Source organism: Sprattus sprattus (assembly GCF_963457725.1).
Source record: "Sprattus sprattus genome assembly, chromosome: 3".
Lineage (NCBI taxonomy): Eukaryota > Metazoa > Chordata > Actinopteri > Clupeiformes > Clupeidae > Sprattus > Sprattus sprattus.
Genome location: NC_137922.1, coordinates 61,619,957 through 61,635,411, shown reverse-complemented (window position 1 = coordinate 61,635,411; position 15,455 = coordinate 61,619,957). Strand labels below are relative to the sequence as shown.

General features: G+C 48.8%; 1 protein-coding gene across 1 annotated transcript in view; it reads right to left on the bottom strand.

The window, feature by feature from the left end:
* LOC308362438 (uncharacterized protein) overlaps window positions 1-15,455 on the bottom strand; it is a gene marked incomplete at its 3' end in the record, with an annotated part of 56,683 nt that overhangs the window by 30,757 nt on the left and 10,471 nt on the right. The window contains exons 9-19 of the mRNA XM_080835072.1: window positions 11,170-11,332; window positions 3,855-4,123; window positions 3,513-3,658; window positions 3,129-3,396; window positions 2,636-2,798; window positions 2,128-2,396; window positions 1,786-1,931; window positions 1,402-1,669; window positions 909-1,071; window positions 401-669; window positions 59-204 (exon numbers count right to left, since the gene is read on the bottom strand). Coding sequence (XP_080691198.1) covers window positions 59-204; window positions 401-669; window positions 909-1,071; window positions 1,402-1,669; window positions 1,786-1,931; window positions 2,128-2,396; window positions 2,636-2,798; window positions 3,129-3,396; window positions 3,513-3,658; window positions 3,855-4,123; window positions 11,170-11,332 — 2,270 coding nt within the window. The remainder of the gene's footprint in view (window positions 1-58; window positions 205-400; window positions 670-908; window positions 1,072-1,401; window positions 1,670-1,785; window positions 1,932-2,127; window positions 2,397-2,635; window positions 2,799-3,128; window positions 3,397-3,512; window positions 3,659-3,854; window positions 4,124-11,169; window positions 11,333-15,455) is intronic.

The following is a 15,455-nucleotide window of genomic DNA, read 5'->3' as shown; positions in this document are numbered from 1 at the left end:
GCACAATCCATGTCTATAGTCTCATGACAGCTAAATGTGCACCAAACCATTACGATACCTGGCATGAGTCTTTGCCTCCAGCGAGTAGACCAGCACAGAGCATGTTTTCTGTAATCGTTCCAGCACCGTTCAGGCTCTCGCACTGTGTATTACCCACCACTGGAACCTCAACTTCCTGTAGGGTCTCTGGGAACGGGAGAGGAACTGAAGAGGAAGAGGAGAATGAGCTCAAAAGATTGTTTATCAAATACGAAGGTGGACACAAATTCACATGTGAAGGAACCTTTTGAATGTATTTGATTGCTGAAATGTATTTTGCTGTTTCTTTAAGATATCTCAGCTGTAGCATCCAAATATTTGTGGACATCAAATTGTCCTACACCCTATTGACTTGACTTACCACCTTCTCCAATGTTGCCCCATCCAGTTACCCAGCTGTCTGTGCCATTGTTGAACACACTGTCACTGGCTGCCAGACAAACCGGTCTGATGAAGTTAGTAAACTGAACGGGAGAACTGAGTCTCAGCATGGCAATGTCGTTGTCACTGGTGCGGCTGTTGTAATTGGGATGCAAGACGATTCTGTCCACGCTTCTGGACACTTCGTTGGGATTGCTGCCCTGCTGGGTCTGCCGACCCAAGGACACTGTCAGCCCGCTTGGATTGTTGCTGAAAAAGACATTGGTTTCAGTCAGAACTAGGGATGGGTATCGTTTGGGTTTCAGTCAGAACAAACAGCCCAAATGCATGGTGATGTTTCTTCTGACCGATGGATATCCAGGTTCAAAACAACAACCGGATCAAGTGAATTGATGAGGGGCGTTAACAACCTATAACGTTCTTTTTCGTGAATTAGCACCAAACCTAGTTCTTACAGCATCCGTTCCTTGGGCCCAACCCCTACTCACCTTGAAAAGCAGTGAGCAGCAGATACAACCCACTCCTTGTTGATCAGTGAACCTCCACAGAAATGGCCTCCAGACATCTGCAGACTTGCCTGCCAGGGCCAGCTGCCTAGAGGGGCATCTTGTCCTCCAACTATCCTGGGGTTGAGTGGAGTTGTGCCGCAAACTGACAAAAAACAACAACACGCCTGAGATTCTATGACATTTACATTTAGTCATTTAGCAGACGCTTTTATCCAAAGCGACTTACAAGGATGTATACACATTTTACATTTACACTGATGGCACACTGCACATCAGGAGCAATCAGGGGTTCAGTGTCTTGCTCAAGGACGCTTCGAAAGGGAATGGAACTAGCAACCTTCTGATTACTAAACGACTTATATACCTCCTGTACCACTGTCGCCCCCCATGAGAGGCAAAGCAGCATCAAAAAGAAAAGTGGCATTTCCTAAAGGATTAGACGGCCAAACATGTCCTTTGGAATTCTACTCACCATCAACTGAAAGACTCTCAGTGGGAGCTGGGGTTGTCACATCCGGGGAGGGTGGTGGTGGGGGTGGGGGCGGAAGTCCAGAGGAGGAGAATGTGACAAAGCCTGGTGGGTCGCTCTGGATCTGGGAGCCCATCCAGGACTGGTAGCGGGACACCCTTGCATAAACACCAGGGAGTTCAGGTCGAGCACAGCCAAAGCCCCAGCTGACGACCCCAGACTGGACCCAAACCGCTTGCTGCTTGTTGACCATTGGACCTCCTGAGTCACCCTGCAAACACATTATTGTAAGAAACGTTATCATACATTCCTTGCTCTGAAGAAGATTGGCACAATCCATGTCTATAGTCTCATGACAGCTAAATGTGCACCAAACCATTACGATACCTGGCATGAGTCTTTGCCTCCAGCGAGTAGACCAGCACAGAGCATGTTTTCTGTAATCGTTCCAGCACCGTTCAGGCTCTCGCACTGTGTATTACCCACCACTGGAACCTCAACTTCCTGTAGGGTCTCTGGGAACGGGAGAGGAACTGAAGAGGAAGAGGAGAATGAGCTCAAAAGATTGTTTATCAAATACGAAGGTGGACACAAATTCACATGTGAAGGAACCTTTTGAATGTATTTGATTGCTGAAATGTATTTTGCTGTTTCTTTAAGATATCTCAGCTGTAGCATCCAAATATTTGTGGACATCAAATTGTCCTACACCCTATTGACTTGACTTACCACCTTCTCCAATGTTGCCCCATCCAGTTACCCAGCTGTCTGTGCCATTGTTGAACACACTGTCACTGGCTGCCAGACAAACCGGTCTGATGAAGTTAGTAAACTGAACGGGAGAACTGAGTCTCAGCATGGCAATGTCGTTGTCACTGGTGCGGCTGTTGTAATTGGGATGCAAGACGATTCTGTCCACGCTTCTGGACACTTCGTTGGGATTGCTGCCCTGCTGGGTCTGCCGACCCAAGGACACTGTCAGCCCGCTTGGATTGTTGCTGAAAAAGACATTGGTTTTAGTCAGAACTAGGGATGGGTATCGTTTGGGTTTCAGTCAGAACAAACAGCCCAAATGCATGGTGATGTTTCTTCTGACCGATGGATATCCAGGTTCAAAACAACAACCGGATCAAGTGAATTGATGAGGGGCGTTAACAACCTATAACGTTCTTTTTCGTGAATTAGCACCAAACCTAGTTCTTACAGCATCCGTTCCTTGGGCCCAACCCCTACTCACCTTGAAAAGCAGTGAGCAGCAGATACAACCCACTCCTTGTTGATCAGTGAACCTCCACAGAAATGGCCTCCAGACATCTGCAGACTTGCCTGCCAGGGCCAGCTGCCTAGAGGGGCATCTTGTCCTCCAACTATCCTGGGGTTGAGTGGAGTTGTGCCGCAAACTGACAAAAAACAACAACACGCCTGAGATTCTATGACATTTACATTTAGTCATTTAGCAGACGCTTTTATCCAAAGCGACTTACAAGGATGTATACACATTTTACATTTACACTGATGGCACACTGCACATCAGGAGCAATCAGGGGTTCAGTGTCTTGCTCAAGGACGCTTCGAAAGGGAATGGAACTAGCAACCTTCTGATTACTAAACGACTTATATACCTCCTGTACCACTGTCGCCCCCCATGAGAGGCAAAGCAGCATCAAAAAGAAAAGTGGCATTTCCTAAAGGATTAGACGGCCAAACATGTCCTTTGGAATTCTACTCACCATCAACTGAAAGACTCTCAGTGGGAGCTGGGGTTGTCACATCCGGGGAGGGTGGTGGTGGGGGTGGGGGCGGAAGTCCAGAGGAGGAGAATGTGACAAAGCCTGGTGGGTCGCTCTGGATCTGGGAGCCCATCCAGGACTGGTAGCGGGACACCCTTGCATAAACACCAGGGAGTTCAGGTCGAGCACAGCCAAAGCCCCAGCTGACGACCCCAGACTGGACCCAAACCGCTTGCTGCTTGTTGACCATTGGACCTCCTGAGTCACCCTGCAAACACATTATTGTAAGAAACGTTATCATACATTCCTTGCTCTGAAGAAGATTGGCACAATCCATGTCTATAGTCTCATGACAGCTAAATGTGCACCAAACCATTACGATACCTGGCATGAGTCTTTGCCTCCAGCGAGTAGACCAGCACAGAGCATGTTTTCTGTAATCGTTCCAGCACCGTTCAGGCTCTCGCACTGTGTATTACCCACCACTGGAACCTCAACTTCCTGTAGGGTCTCTGGGAACGGGAGAGGAACTGAAGAGGAAGAGGAGAATGAGCTCAAAAGATTGTTTATCAAATACGAAGGTGGACACAAATTCACATGTGAAGGAACCTTTTGAATGTATTTGATTGCTGAAATGTATTTTGCTGTTTCTTTAACATATCTCAGCTGTAGCATCCAAATATTTGTGGACATCAAATTGTCCTACACCCTATTGACTTGACTTACCACCTTCTCCAATGTTTCCCCATCCAGTTACCCAGCTGTCGGTGCCTTTGTTGAACACACTGTCACTGGCTGCCAGACAAACCGGTCTGATGAAGTTAGTAAACTGAACGGGAGAACTGAGTCTCAGCATGGCAATGTCGTTGTCACTGGTGTCGCTGTCGTAATTGGGATGCAAGACGATTCTGTCGACGCTTCTGGACACTTCGTTGGGATTGCTGCCCTGCTGGGTCTGCCGACCCAAGGACACTGTCAGCCCGCTTGGATTGTTGCTGAAAAAGACATTGGTTTCAGTCAGAACTAGGGATGGGTATCGTTTGGGTTTCAGTCAGAACAAACAGCCCAAATGCATGGTGATGTTTCTTCTGACCGATGGATATCCAGGTTTAAAACAACAATTGAAATCAGCATGAATTGATTAGTGGCGTAAACGCTAGGTTACGTATGTAACCATGGTTCTATGAATTTCGGATGACCGCCAGAGGCGGTGCTTTCAGCACTGGATGTCTATCGCGTATACGTGTAGTTCGAGTGTTTGTATCAACAAAAGTCACCTATGACCTGGGTGACGTATGCCTTTGTCCCGGTACTAAAGGCACGCCCACTCTGGAATCGCTCCTTGACAATCTTCTCGCGCATATTCCGAGTGACTGCCAAGCTCTGGCGGTCATCCGAAATTCATAGAACCATGGTTACATACGTAACCTAGCGTTCTATTTCATTTCTCCTGACCGCCAGAGGCGGTGCTTTCAGCACTGGATGACTAATACCCACAAAGTCACGAGGAAATCCTACCTTATTCCCGCTGTAAGGGTGTAGGAAGAACAGCTGCTGCCACTGGGTTGTGAGGGACCACATTAACCCGATAAAACCTTGCAAATGTGCAGGTTGAGGCCCATGATGCAGCTGTACAGATATCTGAAAGGGGGACACCTCTTAGGGCTGCCCACGATGTACACACACTCCTGGTTGAGTGGCCTCCATCAAAACGGGACTGGAGAAAGAGGAGAATCACCGGTACAGGACACCGTGGGGTCCTGCTTCTGTGATTGGCACCACTCGCAAAACAGTTTCCACCTATTTGCGTACAATGCATTGGTGGAAGGTGCCCGGGAGCTAAGGATGGTCCTTACCACTGCTGGGTCACATGACCCTAGCAACGGCTCTGGCCCTTCAGAGGCCAGACCCAAAGCTGCAGCTGTGCTGGGTTCGGATGCCAGATTTGACCCTCCAGCTGTGAGAGGAGGTCCGGCCTCACAGGGAGGCACCATGGTTCCCCCTCTAGTAATCTGTGCAAGATTGGGAACCATACTCGTCCTGGCCATCTGGGGGCTACAAGTAACACCTTGTGGTTCCCTCTGAGGATCCTGTCCAGAGTGGGCAGGATTAGTGGCAGTGGGGGGAAGGCGTATAGCAGCTGGTTCGGCCACGCATGGGCCAGTGCATCCTGGCCCAAGGGGCTTGTAGATTCCCCGAGGGAAAACCAAAGGGGACAGTGAGTTGTTGACTGGGAGGCAAAAAGATCCACCCCTGCCCTGCCATATCTCCGCCAGGTCGCTTCCACCACTTGTGGGTGTAGCCTCCACTCCCCAGGAGGCGGGTGCTGCCGGGATAGCAAATCCGCGGCCATGTTCTGAACGCCTGGCAGGTGCATTGCCCTCAGGCTCAGAAAGTGTGGATAGGCCCATAGCCACAGCTGTTGGGCCAGCCTCAAGGCTTGTCTGGCCCTCGTGCTCCCCTGGTGGTTTACCTGGTAGACCACGGACATATTGTCTGTTCTCAACAGGACATGCTTTCCTACCAGCACTGGATAGAAATGTCTGAGCGCCAGCAGAACAGCCTGCAGCTCCAGTACATTTATGTGCTGTTCCTGCTGTTGAGGACTCCAGAGACCCCTGACTGTCCTGCATCGCCATACAGCTCCCCAACCTGTCATGGAAGCATCGGTGGCCACCACTTCCCTGCAGGAAGGTATGGCCCCCAAGGGAACCCCCTGGGTGAGATATGCCTCTCGCCTCCACGGGCGTAGCTTTGCCAGGCAACTGGCCGTGACTCTTACCGGCTTGTGCCTGTGGCAAGTGGGGTGCAAGCCCCGGTCGTTTAGCCAAATTTGTAGTGGCCGCAATGACAGCAGGCCCAAAGGGACCACTGACGAGGCCGCTGTGAGCATGCCCAGCAGTCTCAAGAATGATTTGAGGGCCAGAGCCCTGCCCCTCCTGAAAAGACTGATAAGTCTGAGGATGTTGTTGACCCGCTGTTGAGAGGGGGAAGCAACCATCAGCCGTGAGTCCAGCTGGATGCCAATAAACACAGTCTGCTGACTGGGCACCAGGGAGCTCTTTTCCTGGTTTATTCTTAGCCCTAGCCCTGTAACATGCGAGATTAGCAAACTTGACTCTCTGAGAGCCTCTGTCCTTGATTGGGAACAGATCAGCCAGTCGTCCAGATAGGGGAAAATGTGCATCCCTCTGGCTTGCAGTGGGGACAGTGCTGCTGCCACACATCTGGTGAAGACCCTGGGTGCCAGCGAGATCCCGAAGGGTAGTACGCAGAACTGGTAAGCTCTGCCCTCGAATGCAAACCGGAGAAACTGTCTGTGTCGAGGTGCAATAGGGATGTGGAAATATGCATCCTTTAGGTCGACGGTTGTAAACCAGTCTCCCTGCTTGATGCCCTGCAGCACATCTGCTGTGCGTAGCATGTGAAATCTTAAAACCTTGAGATGCGTGTTTAATTGCCTCAGGTCTAGTATAGGCCGGAGGCCCCCCCCCTTCTTTGGAATAATTAAATAAGTGGAGTAGAATCCACTGTTTCGTGAATACCTGTCTAATGGCTCGATGGCGCCTTTTTCCAAGAGAGCCCAGATCTCCTGACGCAGGCCCAGAGCCTTGTTTGGGTCCTTTACGAAGGTCATCTTGACCCCGCGAAACCTCGGTGGTCGGCGTCGGAACTGTATGCTGTACCCCTGTGACAGGGTTGAAATAACCCAGGGGTCCGACGTACGCGCTTCCCAGCACCTGAGCTGCTGGTCTGTGAAGCGCCCGACCACGGGAGTGGAGCAGTCATTGTCTGGCCCCTCGCCCCCTCTGATATTTTGAGGGGCGACGGCCAGAGAACTGGCCTCGCTGTGGCAAGCGAGGGGGCTGGCTGGGGGCAGGTTGGCGAAACCCCTGTGACTGCTGCGCTCTTGGCTGGGTAACCTGTTGCGACCTCGACCGAGTCGTAACTGCTCCCATAGGGGGCCTCTGTATGCCGGAAGCCTGACGGCTCAGACTGGCAAATTGTGTTCTGGCCTGTGTGACCAGTAGGCTACGCTCAAGGGTTTGCTGTGCGGCAGGGCCAAAAATCTGCCCTGGTATGACAGGCAGTGACAAAAGGGCTTTTCTGCACGGTTCCAACAGTGGAGACTGGGCCAACCATATCTGGCGTCGTGCCTGGGTTAACGAGGACATTAGCCTCCCCAACTCCCGGGTCATGTAAGCGAATGTCTGCAGGGAGGTGTCGCTTAGACTTTGTGCCGAGGGGTCAGCTCCAGAGGTTTGCAATGTCTCGGACAGAGCTAGCACCAGGTGCGACATTGAGTTCCCCAGACGTGCGATACGCGCTGCTGTGTCGTAACTCTTGACAATGTAGTCATCTGTCTGACGGCACTGGGGCCGAGGACATCGAGCATCAGGCCGAAGTGCTTCCCCCGGCGTCAGCACGAGAGCAGCCACAGCTGGCTCTACATTGGGCATGCGATCCAGGCCATGGGCAGATGAATCCTGCATACTAGAGAGTGCCCTACAGTCCGGTGGGAGATGCCTGAGCCGTTTGGGATCTCCCCAGCATCTCTGCAGCTCCTCAATAAATGGGGCTGAGGGCGGAATATTAAAAAACGTAGACGGAGCTGCCTTCCTGAAAAAGGCGCTCTGAGAAGAGGTATGCACTGGTGGTGTATCCAACCCCAGCCGTGCCAGTGCCATCTTCACTGTGGGTCTAACTGACTCCTGGCTTCTCTCGGAGCCTTTCTGTGTGGTGTGGCTCGTTCCCTGGAAGCTGGGAGGAGAGTCACCTGGGCTTTTCTCTGTCGCCTCCACACCATATTCTCCCCCAAGGCCTAGGCTCTCCGAAGCCATGGTGGAGAGTATATCCTCCTCGAGGATCTCATAGGCTGGTGACAATACTGGAGGGAGTGTGCCTGAAGGAGACCCTGGTGCAGCTGTAGCGGAAACACTAGCAGGCTGTGCAGCAGGTCGTTGCAGATTTAAAAGTAAGGTCTTTATTTCTGCAAACTCTGACGTCAAAGTGTCCACCTTCTTGGCAAGCGGATCAGTCTTCCTGTGTTTCCCCCTACCAGATGGTTCCCAGGAATCAGGCCCACGGCGTTTGCTTGGTCTAGGAGAGATGGCTCTGCTTCTCTGTGTCGGGGGTGGCTCTAGCTGGGCCAGTCTCCCCAAACGCACAGATACGCTCATGCAGCTGCAGTTCATACATGCCAGCTCTGTGAGCCCTTGCCTTAGGTGCTCAATACCTAAGCATGAGGGACACCTATCATGGCCGTCCTCTAGCTCAAGAGGGGCCCGGCAAACAGTGCATGTCATAGCCATTGCAATATGTATCTATCCAAATATATATAAATATGAGTGATACTTCCCCAGCAGCCTAAGCGAAATAACACTAGGCCCTGTTGTACAAGATACTGTTAGTCTTTTAGAGCGAACACGCTCCTCCTACACAGTTATCTTAACAAAATAATAAATGCTGACCAATTCAATAATGATCAAGCATCCCCTCAGCCAATTAAGGCAGTGCTAACGCTCACGTTAGGTAATGTAGGCTTCCGTTTAAGAGTTACCAATTACCACACCGTGTGAACGCAGCCCGTTTACAGCATCAACAAAAAATCGACAGGGCTACCAAACCTGTCCTGTTCTAGAGCGAAAACACACTCTTCTTAACAGTCATCAAACAATGTTAGCGTGTTTACCGCATTAACAAAGTTGACAGGCTAACCACCTGTCCTGTTTTTAGAGCGAACACACACTCTTCTTAACAGTCATCAAACAATGTTAGCGTGTTTACCGCATTAACAAAGTTGACAGGCTAACCACCTGTCCTGTTTTTAGAGCGAACACACACTCTTCTTAACAGTTATCAAACAATGCAGACATAGCGTGCTTACCGCATTAACAAAACAAAACAAAATCGACAGGGCTACAACCTGTCCTGTTTTAGAGCGGAAACACTCGTAAACAGCTCAAAAAAACAAAAAATATGCGAGGAACTTCCAACTCGCTCAATGGGGTTTGAACTATCAGTTTTTAAGGCGAACACACCTGTTCTGATTAGCCCCCTGCCACAGCTCACCAAACAAAAATATGCGAGGAACTTCCAACTCGCTCAATGGGGTTTGAACTATCAGTTTTTAAGGCGAACACACCTGTTCTGATTAGCCCCCTGCCTCAACCATTACACGAGCGTGATTCACTCGGTACAACAATAGAAGAGGCAAAACTCACCTTTTTTTTTCGGATTATCCGACACTATCCTGTAAAGGAACTACTCACCTTCCGCGAGAAGAATTAAGGAGCGATTCCTGGGTGGGCGTGCCTTTAGTACCGGGACAAAGGCATACGTCACCCAGGTCATAGGTGACTTTTGTTGATACAAACACTCGAACTACACGTATACGCGATAGACATCCAGTGCTGAAAGCACCGCCTCTGGCGGTCAGGAGAAATGAAATAGAACCAGGGGATCCCAACCTTTTCGACTCCGAGGCCCAGTTTTTCGTATGTGTAACAGGTCGGAGCCCAACAGACACCCCACTTATTTTAGCTAATCTATATTCCATTAGGCTAATTCAATCTTTAATCCATTACTTCTAATTAATAAGCGATTTTTATGTGTCACAAAAAACAACATCAGCACCTGCTACAGGTGGAAGCCTAGAATTGAATAAAAGAAAATCTAACTCTAGATATTGCATCAAAATTGTATTGTGCACCAGAAAACAACATAGAACCACACAGAGAACTTAGATGCAAGGCCTGGGCCTATTTGTGCACAGCAAACAAGCAAGGAAATAAAACCAGAATAGACCCAAAAGATAGCATGCACTCAAAACAACTGATTGAACATAAAAACAAGACCACTCAGCTAGGCCTAATTAAAATAGCTGATTCTTCAGACATGCAAACAAATAGGTTCAAATAATGTTCAAACAAATAGGTTCAAATGGGTCAATATAATGGTTTTAATAATTGAAATAATGATTTAAATCTGTGGCTGCAATCTATTATCAACACAAATAGCACCGAGCTTTCCTGTGCAGTAGTTCGAGTTGGTAGCTCTCCACTGAAAAGTATGTCCTCTTGTAGAATACCACCCCAATGATAACGCACAAAAAACACCACTAATGCAGCTTAACTGCCGACTCGTCTAACTTGTTTTAAAAGGAACGGGCTGCCTTTCATCCTTTCCACAACCTGGTTCTGAACGTGAGTGCTGGATGTCAAATCTCCAAATGTCGTTTCAGATTTGAAGGTTTGAGCGCCTCATTAGACAGCTTTAAAGAGCGCCTAATTAGACAGCTTCAAAACGCACTCAACACACTTCAAAACCAACTGTTATGTAATCACACAATGGGGCAACTCGACGGTTAATCGTAAGAATTGTCCCGTGAAGCAATTCGGAACACCTCAGTCAGCCCACCGTCTGCAACTATGTTGCTGGGCCGACAGTCACTGGCAACCCATACTGCTACAGCGTTGGTAACCTTTTCACAAACCGGTCTAGTTATTTTCCTAGAGAAGTCGTGGAGTGGTGGTTGGCGACCATCTAACCTGGGACTGCTTTATGTCGGGTGCTTTGCATTAAGGTGGTAAGTTAAAGATGAGCTGCTTCTGTGATAACTTAATTAAGCTTAACGAATGCTATATACAACTTTAGTTTTGTCGATTGTCCGTCATTTTGCCTCTAAAACAGAAATGTTCCCCCCAACAATCCCTCAGCTCTCTCCATCTTCCACTACCGTCTCGGTCTCGCCTGTCTAACTGGCTGCAGTCACGCCGCGGTTTCGTGTCAGGGGTCAACGCACACCGGAAGTAAACAAAGATGCGTTAACTGGGTAAAAATATTTGATCACATTAATCTCAGCCACAATAATCTCATAAAATTATGTTAACTTTGACATCAAAAATGTATATTGTTCTCAACTACAAATCAATTCTTCTTGGAAAATTCCTTGCTAAACAATCTATAACGTTCTTTTTCGTGAATTAGCACCAAACCTAGTTCTTACAGCATCCGTTCCTTGGGCCCAACCCCTACTCACCTTGAAAAGCAGTGAGCAGCAGATACAACCCACTCCTTGTTGATCAGTGAACCTCCACAGAAATGGCCTCCAGACATCTGCAGACTAGCCTGCCAGGGCCAGCTGCCTAGAGGGGCATCTTGTCCTCCAACTATCCTGGGGTTGAGTGGAGTTGTGCCGCAAACTGACAAAAAACAACAACACGCCTGAGATTCTATGACATTTACATTTAGTCATTTAGCAGACGCTTTTATCCAAAGCGACTTACGAGGATGTATACACATTTTACATTTACACTGATGGCACACTGCACATCAGGAGCAATCAGGGGTTCAGTGTCTTGCTCAAGGATGCTTCAAAAGGGAATGGAACTAGCAACCTTCTGATTACTAAACGACTTATAGACCTCCTGTACCACTGTCGCCCCCCATGAGAGGCAAAGCAGCATCAAAAAGAAAAGTGGCATTTCCTAAAGGATTAGACGGCCAAACATGTCCTTTGGAATTCTACTCACCATCAACTGAAAGACTCTCAGTGGGAGCTGGGGTTGTCACATCCGGGGAGGGAGTGAGAGGAGACGGTAAATCCACTACAGTCTCTCGTAGGAAGGCACTGAACGTAGAGGGCTTCGAGAAGGTCAGGATGTTCTCTGTTCGGGTCAAGCTTCTCTGAGGGACACCCGTGATTATTCCGGCCTGGAACCATGACTCGTCCAACCTGCACACCACCGGGCCTCCGACATCTCCCTGGAAACAGATGATGCAACAAAGGATGGATTGATGTGAATGTGAAAGTGAAGATGACATCGAATTCACTATGTCTTTATTTAATGACGTGTTTGAGCTTGGGTCCGCTGATTTGAGCGGAAATGCAACATATTTACATACGTAAATACCAAAAGCCGAAATTAAATGGAGTTCTATTTCATTTCTACTGACCGCCAGAGGCGTTGCTTTAAGCACTGGATGTCATTCACATTTACGTGTAGTTCGAGTATTTGTATCAACAAAATCACCTGTGACCTGGGTGACGTATGCCTTCGCCCCTGTACTAAAGGCATGCTCCCCCAGGTCACGACCCTTAATTCTTCTCGCATCAGGTGAGTTGGTGAGTATGTTCACTCCACAGGTGAGTGTAATCATGCTAATTGTTGGGAGTCTTGCAACCTTCGGGTAGAGCTGTGAATTTCGCCCTCTTAAGACTACGATTAGCATCAAAAATCAACATTTGCAGTGGGCTACAGTACAGGTGTTTTCTAGCCTTAAAACTGGTAGTTAAACCCACTCGCGGATAATCCGGGAAAACGGATAATCCGGAAAAAAGGTGAATTGCTTCTTCTATTGTTTTACCGTGTGTAGTAGTCACGCTCGGGTAATGGTTTGAGGCAGTGGCCTATCGGAAGTGTGTTTCTCGTTTTACGAACCGATAGTTGAACCCACTTGTTAAGCGAGTTACGCTAATACAGCCTATTATGCCGTTTATCGTGCTCACGCCCTACTGCAGGAGCCTAATGAGTAAAGAGACTGAGTATCAGCAGGCTATAGGTGTTTCTCGCCTTACAACTGATAATTAAACCCACTTGTTGCACGAGTGAGTTCCTCGCATAATAGTTCCCTACTATTGTCTGTCACGATGAGATATGGCAGTCTATAGGTGTTCTCGCCTCACGACTGATAATTAAAACCACTTGTTAAGCGAGATGGAAACCCTCTGCCCCTGTCGGCTTCGTGTCACACTATCTGCAGGCTACAGGTGTTTCTCGCCTTATAGCTGATAATTAAAACTACTTGTTAAGCGAGCTGGAGCCCTCGCATAGTTTGGTTTGTACCGTTGTTGTTTTGAAGATGCAAGCTGCATTCTAGCCTACTTGCCCCTGTCGGCTTTGTGTCACGCTATCAGAAGGCTACAGGTGTTTCACAGGTGTGTTCGCTCTTAAACAGGACAGGATTTCTGTTCCTGTCGGCTTGGTGTTAAACGTTATAAGCAGGCTACGTTTACCTACTGATGGGTGACTGACGGGCTATGCCCGCAATTTCAGTTTTCTAATCCATCTATCTTGGTAGCTGGGAGCGAGTGGGTCCGCTCTTAAACAGGACAGGGTTTTTACTCCTGTTGGCTTGTGTTAAACGCTATAGGCAGGCTGCGTTTACCTACGGACAAGTAACTGACGGGCTATGCCCGCAATTTCAGTTCTAAACCATCTATATTGGTAACTGGTAATGGGCGTGTCCGCTCTTGAACAGGACAGGTTTTTACTCCTGTCGGCTTTGTGGTAAATGCTATAAGCAGGCTACGTCTACTTACCAGGGGCGGAGTGGGACACAAAAATCCACCGGGACAATTCTGACTGCACCGGCCCACCACGTGCCCAAAACTGGCCCAACCCACATCCCCTCCACCTCCCATATCAACTACACAAACAAACGGGCGGCTTTTGATCATTATTGTTAGATTTAGTGTTGATGTGTGGGTGACAGACATGACAGTGACAGTGTATTTGTATATGTACATTTATGGAAATACGGAACAAATCGCGTCCCGTATTGGCTCAAATGTTATGCTAATTCGCAACAATGTGTCCTGTCAACTCACTCGCATCTCGTTGACGGCTGGTTGAATAAATCCGGAATTCTTGTACATTTTGATGCACTTTCCTCCAGCATCCGCCTCTTTTTCAGTCTGGCCTTTTTGCCCCCTCCTTTCTAGCTTTCTCTTATGTCCCTCCATCAGGTCCGCTTCACATGCTCTCTCTCCCTGATAGCCGCTAATTTATCTCCCTAGGTTCACTTGATAAAGGCAGAGCGATACGCATTTCCCATGAGGCAATTTGCTCCGACCATTCTACATTCAACAAAAAAACTAATTAAATCGCTGGCCAATTTATATTTGTGGTCATGAAAGTAATGGAGCGTCTGAATAAAAAGAATCACATCAATATAGGAGGCTAAACAAAAATCAGAAGGTTGGATTAATGGGAGTGAGTTTGACACACACCATAGGTGTGATGTACAGAGACAAATAGTGCTATAAATACTGGTTGGACTGCTATCTCGCACAACTCTCGGAGAACTTAGAGATTTTCACGGGACCATGATTTGACGTACATGCAATCTCGATGGGCCGCTCATGAATTTGACACGACGGCTGCGAAGGCCGGTCTGCAGGCTGGTTCTCGATAGATTATTGGCCGACCGGCCGACCGGGAAAAATCCCGGTGCTCCCGATGGCCACTCCGCCCCTGCTACCTACTGATTGGTGACTGACGCCCGCAATTTCAGCTCTAAAAGCATCTAATTTGGATAACTACGAGTGTGTCCGCTCTTAAATGGAAGCCTACCTTACATAACGTAGGAGGAATCATTGCCGCGATGAAGTTTAATTCGCGTGGTAAATATTGAGGCTTGGTCCATAATAAACTGCCTAGTTTGAGTGGGTGATTGCTCTGGCCCTCAAGATCATTTCTGAGACTGCTGAGTATGCTCACAGCGGCCACGTAGGTGTTCCCTTGGGCCTTCTGTCTTTGCAGCCTCTTTAAATTTGGCTGAACGATCTTGGCTTGCACCCCACTTATCACAGGCACAAGCTGGTCAGAGTCACTTACAGTTGCCTTCCAAAGCTATGGCTGTGTAGGGGAGAGACATACTCTCACCCAGAGGGTTCCCTTGGGGCCCATACCTTCTTACAGAGGAGCGGTGGCCACCGATGCCTCTATGGCAGGGGGGGGAGCTGTATGACAATCCAGGACTTTCAGAGGTCTCTGGAGTCCTTGGAGGGAACACCACATAGATGTATTGGAGCTGCAGGTTGTCCTGCTGACGCTCAAACATTTTCTTCCAGTAGTGGTAGAAAACTGTCCTGGTAAGAGCAGACAACACGTCAGGGGTCTACCAGGTAAACCACCAGGGGAGCACTAGGCCCAGACAGTCCTGGAGGCTGCCCGACAGCTGTGGCTGGGGGCCTATCTACTCTTTCTGAGTCTGAGGGCAATGCATTTAACAGGCATTCAGAACACGGCTGTGGATGTGCTATCCCAGCAGCACCCACCTCCTGGGGAATTGAACCTCTAGAGAGGGGGGGATTGAAATAACTGTCTATGAAGACCGCTTTTCTCTTGGCCAGGGCATCGGCTAAACAAAAGCCAAGCCAAGAATGGCTATATTGGAACCCTGGAGGCACACGGATAACTTTGTGGCTGAATCCGGCCTTTCTTCCAAAGGCGATTCATCATCCTACTGAAACCAGCCGCTCAGGCTGGCTGCCTTGAGCCCCAGCTCAGGATGACGAGCAGGGACAGAGCCCTACCTGTT